Source organism: Lolium rigidum, chromosome 3 (genome assembly GCF_022539505.1).
Source record: "Lolium rigidum isolate FL_2022 chromosome 3, APGP_CSIRO_Lrig_0.1, whole genome shotgun sequence".
Lineage (NCBI taxonomy): Eukaryota > Viridiplantae > Streptophyta > Magnoliopsida > Poales > Poaceae > Lolium > Lolium rigidum.
The window spans coordinates 260,390,253-260,396,824 of NC_061510.1; the positions used below are offsets into that span (position 1 = coordinate 260,390,253).

At 45.1% G+C, this 6,572-nt stretch overlaps 1 protein-coding gene across 1 annotated transcript; it reads left to right on the forward strand.

The window, feature by feature from the left end:
- Positions 1 to 383: 383 nt before the first annotated feature.
- On the forward strand, positions 384 to 2,849 carry LOC124703363 (syntaxin-61-like). The gene is made up of 7 exons (XM_047235577.1): positions 384 to 594; positions 1,151 to 1,264; positions 1,425 to 1,538; positions 1,658 to 1,815; positions 1,982 to 2,072; positions 2,248 to 2,313; positions 2,504 to 2,849. Exons 1-7 carry the CDS (start codon positions 541 to 543, stop codon positions 2,612 to 2,614), a joined length of 708 nt encoding a protein of 235 aa, XP_047091533.1. The 5' UTR covers positions 384 to 540; the 3' UTR covers positions 2,615 to 2,849.
- The last annotated feature ends 3,723 nt before the right edge of the window (positions 2,850 to 6,572 follow it).

Here is a 6,572-nt window from a genome sequence, read left to right on the forward strand (position 1 = left end):
ATTTGTCATCATGCATTTAGAACATAGTCAAAGATAAATAGGACATAATGAGACAAAAAAATGTTTCTATAATAAAAAAAAACATGTCGCCTTTTGAACTCATCAGTGAGGGCGACATGGACTGACTATCCGGCATGCCATGGACACGTTGTTGTCGCCGGAAGAGAAGATGCGAGAACTAAGAAAAAAATATCTGGAAAAGGAGTGTAGTTTTTTTTTGAAAAAAAGAATGTAGGTGAAGCAAAATGGGAGAGGACGATATGGCCAGGCCGAAACAGCACAGAGTTTTGTAGCCCATACAGATTTGTAAGAGTCGTTCTGTTAATCATGCAAGCTCGCTCGGCCCAGCAAACTTATTATTGGTCCGAAAAAAGAAAAGAACTTGTGTGCCCCCGTTGTCTTCTCCATCGGCGGTGCCACCAAACCGAACTGAGGTCGGAGGGAGGTGTTCAGATCAGCCCCATCGCTCCCTCCAATTTCTCCTCCGGATCTAGCTACTCCCGACCGAGATCTGCTCCGGCGGGCGATCACGATCAGAGCATGACCCCCGCGCAGGACCCCTTCTACATCGTCAAGGACGAGATCCAGGACTCCGTGAGTGACCTCCCCCTCCCCGCCTCCCCGCTGATCCACCCCGTTTCATATTTGTAATTCCAAACATTTCGGTAGCTACGACGAATACAGGCGTTTCCAGTTCGTGATCCGTGATTTACGTGTGTCCAGTGGATGCTGGTTATCTACCTGTATCGGTGTGTGTGCGTTCGCATCCAGGTGCACGCGTTTGCAGCTTCGGATCCATTTATTTATAGGCGCGGATGCCGGCACATTCGCAAGGCAATTGCAGGGAACATAATGCGTCTTTAGTGAATAATAATAATATCGACGGTACATGAATCTGAAATGGGGAACCAGACTCCTTGGGTCCGTGCTGTGTGGTCTATGTGCATCTTGTGCAGGGTGGTTGATCTTACTGCCAGTAATGCTCTTGCCCTGCGGAGAATCTTGTTTACGATATCTGATTGCTTCATTGATAGTGATGATACTCCATTCTCTTCATGTAAAGTGCTCCTAAGAATTCGTAGAACCAGTCCCTTTCTTTTTCTTAGATGATGTCTAAAACAACTTGTTTTCTTGCCCAATTGCTGTACAGATTGACAAAGTACAAGACACTTTCAATCAATGGAAGCAAACACCTGAAAACACAGGAGAGTATGTGCATCTGACTAGAGAACTGCTAACCACCTGCGAAAGCGTCCAATGGCAGGTACATGAGTTTACCACCAAATCTATATCACGGCTCTCTAATTTTCTTTCTAGGATAAGGTTCAGAATTGATTGTTCCAAATTACTGTGTGCTCCTGCTTTTATTGTACCTGTCACTTTTCATCTCTGAGCTGTTTTCTGCCTTTAATGTTTCACTGAAGGTGGATGAGTTAGACAAGGCAATTTCAGTTGCCGAGAGAGATCCAGCTTACTATGGACTTAATGAAGTCGAAATTGGGAAAAGGAGGAACTGGACAAGCACTGCCCGCAACCAGGTATTTTACTACAGAATATTCGTCAATGCTGCTGCTAACATCAATGATTAAGCTACAACCCAAATTTACCTAGCAAAAACGAGTATGCGTTATCATGTAATGAACTTCAAATTGGCTAGGTGGTTTCCATACGGCGGAATGTTGAAGCTGGGAAACACAAGACTGCGTTTGGACGTTCGGTCAATCCTTCTGAATTAGGCAGATCCAAGCAGCACATGGCTCAGGATAATGATGACTTTATTGCTTCAGAATCTGATCAGCAGATGCTTCTGATGAAGTAATTTCTTTGCGAACCTATCTTTCAGAGGATTATTCTAGATATTTTAAGCACGAGCTCTGCATTTACGCAATGCTACCTTCCAGAGGATTATTCTAGATATTTTGTGTACTTCTATGAACATCGCTTAAACAACCACTGATAAATGGATGTATATCTGCAATAGGCAGCAGGATGATGAGTTGGATATGCTTAGTGCCAGCGTCCAGCGAATTGGAGGTGTAGGTCTCACCATACACGAAGAGCTTGTCGGACAGGTACTCATTAACATGTGTGGAATCCTTTATATTTCCTTCGTTTGTTTCCTACAGATAATTCTACAGACTTTTTTTCTCTCCATATGGACATGAAGAGCTCAGTTAACTATATTGTGCCACCAAATGTCATTTCTTTATCGCCTCAGTATTTATGCTCTTGTTTTACGTCCAACAGGAGAAACTTTTGGGTGAACTGAGCCTTGACATGGAAACTACTTCCAATCGGCTTGATTTCGTACAGGTATGCATTGTATCTCTTGCTATAGCCAAAGACACATTTTAGGAGTTTTATCTCCCTGCCCCACCTACCCTCTAGTTAAAGTGTGTTTTCACCACATATTATTGCAACGAACATGAATAACATATTTCACCCAGTTTCATTCGGGTGGATTCCAACGGCCTGAAACGTTCCCCATTTTTGATTCCTGCAGAAAAGAGTGGCTATGGTTCTGAAGAAGGCTAGCTTGAAAGGGCAGATCATGATGATAGCTTTCTTGGTGATTCTTTTCATCATCCTTTTCGTTTTGGTGTTTTTGACTTGAGAGGTGGAGTTTGGGTTTTGTGAGTGTTCGCCATCGAGTGTGTAGAGAGCATAGCACATACGTACCAATTGATTCATGTAATTGTGGCGGGTATAGTTTATTCTTCAGGGATCTATCTGCCCTAGTAATATCAAAGCTATTATTTCCTACAACGTCGTGGACTTCTGTTGTTTGTACAGTACAGATAAGGCATTGGTCATCAGTTATACTAATTCAGCATAAAAACACCGACTCAAATAGAACAAAGACAAATACATTTTATGCTGTACTGTGATCGTTTATGATCAGAGAAATGCAATATTTTGTGCCATCTTCTTTTGACATATGTGTAATCAGAGAAATCAATAGTTTGTGCTATCCCCTTCTGCGGTATTTGGAAGCGCACAATGCTGTCTGGTTTAACGAGGACTCCCTCTTTTGTAGTCATGTTGCTGATTTTGTTTTCGAAGTTTATTGTCTAATAGCGTAGCAATTCTTTTGTACAAGGTTTTGCTTAATGTGTGTGCTGCTGTTTTTGCCTCTTCAAAGTGTAATGGGGGCTTGGGTGTGGTGATCAGCGGCTCTGTTCTACTCTTGCTCTCTCATGGATCCATGGTTTCATCCATATCTTCAGTGATGCAAACAAGGTGGATTATAATTTCCAGGATGAAGCTCATATTCTCATCTGTCAAATTTGGTAGGAGTATATAGATCAATAATAAATAGTTATGTGTTCTTCAAAACATATATTGGGAAATTGGTTGTAAACCCACAATTTAGAATGGGAGCTCTCGTCAGTGTAGATTAGAGAATGGCCAAAGAAAAGAGTACAAATTTTGTACTCCCCGTCTTATAAAACATGTCTTAGTGAGTAGAACAATAGTGAGTAGAACAAAAAAGGTTGCCTTGCTAGTCTCGAAACGGCTATTGAAAATAATGAAGGCAAACCAATGCAATTGAAACTTAGATTTCGCAGGAAGCTTGGGTTCGTGGTGTTTTCCCATCACAATGGGCACTATTCTCCTAAAAAAAACGATAGTTCTGATCGCCAAATGAAAATAAGGTTTTTTGAGTGGTGATAACTTTTTTGAGGTTTTTTCTTGAGTGGTGATAATTCTGATCGCCAAACGATAATACAAGAAAGCCCTCTGGCGGCCCAACTAGCCACACAAGGCGGCCCGGAACATCGTAAACTGCACTCCTAACAAGACGGTGTGCCTCCTTATTCGAACTCCTAGCTTCGTGACGGAACTCAAGAGCATCGAAATCGCCCATGGATTCCCTAATCTCTCTCACAATGTGAGCATAACTTCCGGGGGGGTCCCCTCGGCCAAGCTAGTAACACCATTCTTGCAGTCTGTTGCCAACATAATCCTCCGGCCATCGATGTCCTTGCCTAGAGCACATGCCTCCCTGCACGCCAACGCCTCGAGGATTTTGGCGCCATATTTTCCAGGAAAAACGAGCGTCGATGCCCCAGCGAACACCCCTTCCTCCGTCCCGGTGATCGCCGCCACCGTACCGTAACCTCCATTCTTGCCCATCGCTGCGTCAACATTAATCTTGATCATCCCCCTTGGTGGCGGGATCCATCCCGGTGCCCGCTGCTTAGTAGCGGTGGCCGGTTCATTCTTCTTCAACTCATTGCACTATTTGAGATCAGTCACAAACCTCTCCATGAACAAATGAACTGACAGAGGGCTCTGAAATATCTGCTCATGGATCGCCTTCCTTCTGGCATGCCCGATGGCCCACAGCGTAACCAGCACTGTCGTGAGATCCTCGTGTTTTAGGGTTTTGATCAACCCTGCTATCCAAGCCCTAGCATCGCCTTCCTCCGAACAACTCACACGTTCCGTTATTTCTTCATCAAGCAATTCCCACACGCATCGAGACACTGAGCTATCCAACAGAGCGTGACGCCAGGAGTCACCGGCGCCACACAGCTGGCAGCGGTCGTCTTCCGCCATGCACCGTCTATGCCTCATGTTAATCGCAGATACACTGTTGGCATATCTCCAAAGAAATACCCTGATCTTGGACGGAACTTGGGTTTTCCGGATCGAGCTCCTTTGCTATTCCTGCTTCATTTGAACTCGTGGCCCTGATGTCCAGCCACGCCTCACGCTTCTCCCGCGTACACACCAACATACGGTATGCAGATCGCACGGAGAATTCGCCCTTTCGCTCGTAGTGCCATGCCCAGAAATCATCGTGTCTCCTGCTAGAAACGGGAATCTCCTTAATAATATCAAGTTATCAACATCGATTGGCAAGAAACATTCCCTGAGCTTCTCCTCGTTCCAAGTTGCAGAGATTGAGTCTATCAACTCAGCCACTAACCGAGGTGGATCTCTGGCCAAGCATGCCATGGGCCGGAGCATAGCGTCCCTCGGTAGCCAATTATCATTGTACGGATCTGTTGATGCTCACGTGCCAATCCTCCTCACCTGACCTTGCTTAAGGACCTGTATACCTTCATGCACCGCATGCCACACCTGAGAAGGAGAAGTACCAATAGGCTTGCAACATATCTGTGGACGGAAAATATTTTGCCTTCAAAATCCTTGCACTCAACGACTCAGGATTCCGCATCATGCGACAACCCTGGCGCGCAAGGAGAGCCAAATTGAACAACTCAATATCCTTAAACCCTAAGCCCCCATGCTATTCGGTTTGCACATCTCTCTCCAGGAAACCCAACAAGGCATTATCTCGCCCTCACGGCTCCCCCACCAGAATTTGCGGATCAAAGCATTGATATGATCGCACAGTCCTTTTGGCAATAGAAAACACGCCATGGAAAAAATTGGCACGACTTGGGAAACCGACTTAATGAGGATGTCCTTGCCTCCCGCCGATAAGAGTCGCTCCATCAAACCTTGGATTTTGTTCCAGATTCTGTCTTTGATGTATTTGAATGCTCTCCCTCTCGACGCCTGATACGTCTCAAACGTATCGATAATTTCTTATGTTCCATGCTTGTTTTATGACAATACCTACATGTTTTATACACATTATATGTCATATTTATGCGTTTTTCGGAACTAACCTATTGATGAGATGCCGAAGGGCCAGTTGCTGTTTTCTGTTGTTTTTGCTTTCAGAAATCCTAGTAAGGAAACATTCTCGGAATCGGACGAAATTAACGCCCAGCATCTTAGAATTCCACGAAGCTTCCAGAACACCCAGGAGGGACCAGAGGAGAGCCACAGGGCCACCAGACAACAGGGCGGCGTGGCCCAAGGGGGGTGCGCCCCCCTACTGTGTGGCTGCCCCGCAGCCCCTCCGACTCCGCCTCTTCACCTATTTAAGCCTCCCTGACCTAAAACATCGACCCCGATTGACGAAACCCGAGAAAACCTCCCAGAGCCGCCGCCATCGCGAAACTCCAATTCGGGGGACAGAAGTCTCTGTTCCGGCACCCTGCCGGGGCGGGGAATTGCCCCCGGAGTCATCTCCATCGACACCACCGCCATCTTCATCGCCATCGCTGTCTCCTATGATGAGGAGGGAGTAGTTCTCCCTCGAGGCTAAGGGCTGTACCGGTAGCTATGTGGTTAATCTCTCTTCCATGTACTTCAATACAATGATCTCATGAGCTGCCTTACATGATTGAGATTCATATGATGAGCTTTATATCACTATTAATCTATGTGCTACTCTAGTGATGTTATTAAAGTAGTCTATTCCTCCTTCATGATGTAATGGTGACAGTGTGTGCATCATGTAGTACTTGACGTAGTTTATGATTGTAATCTCTTGTAGATTATGGAGTTAACTATTACTATGATAGTATTGATGTGATCTATTCCTCCTTTCATAGTCTGTCGGTGACGGTGTGCATGCTATGTTAGTACTCGGTGTAATTGCGTTGGTCTATCATGCACTCTAAGGTTATTTAAATATGAATATCGAATGTTGTGGAGCTTGTTAACTCCGGCATTGAGGTGCTCTTGTAGCCCTACACAATTAGTGG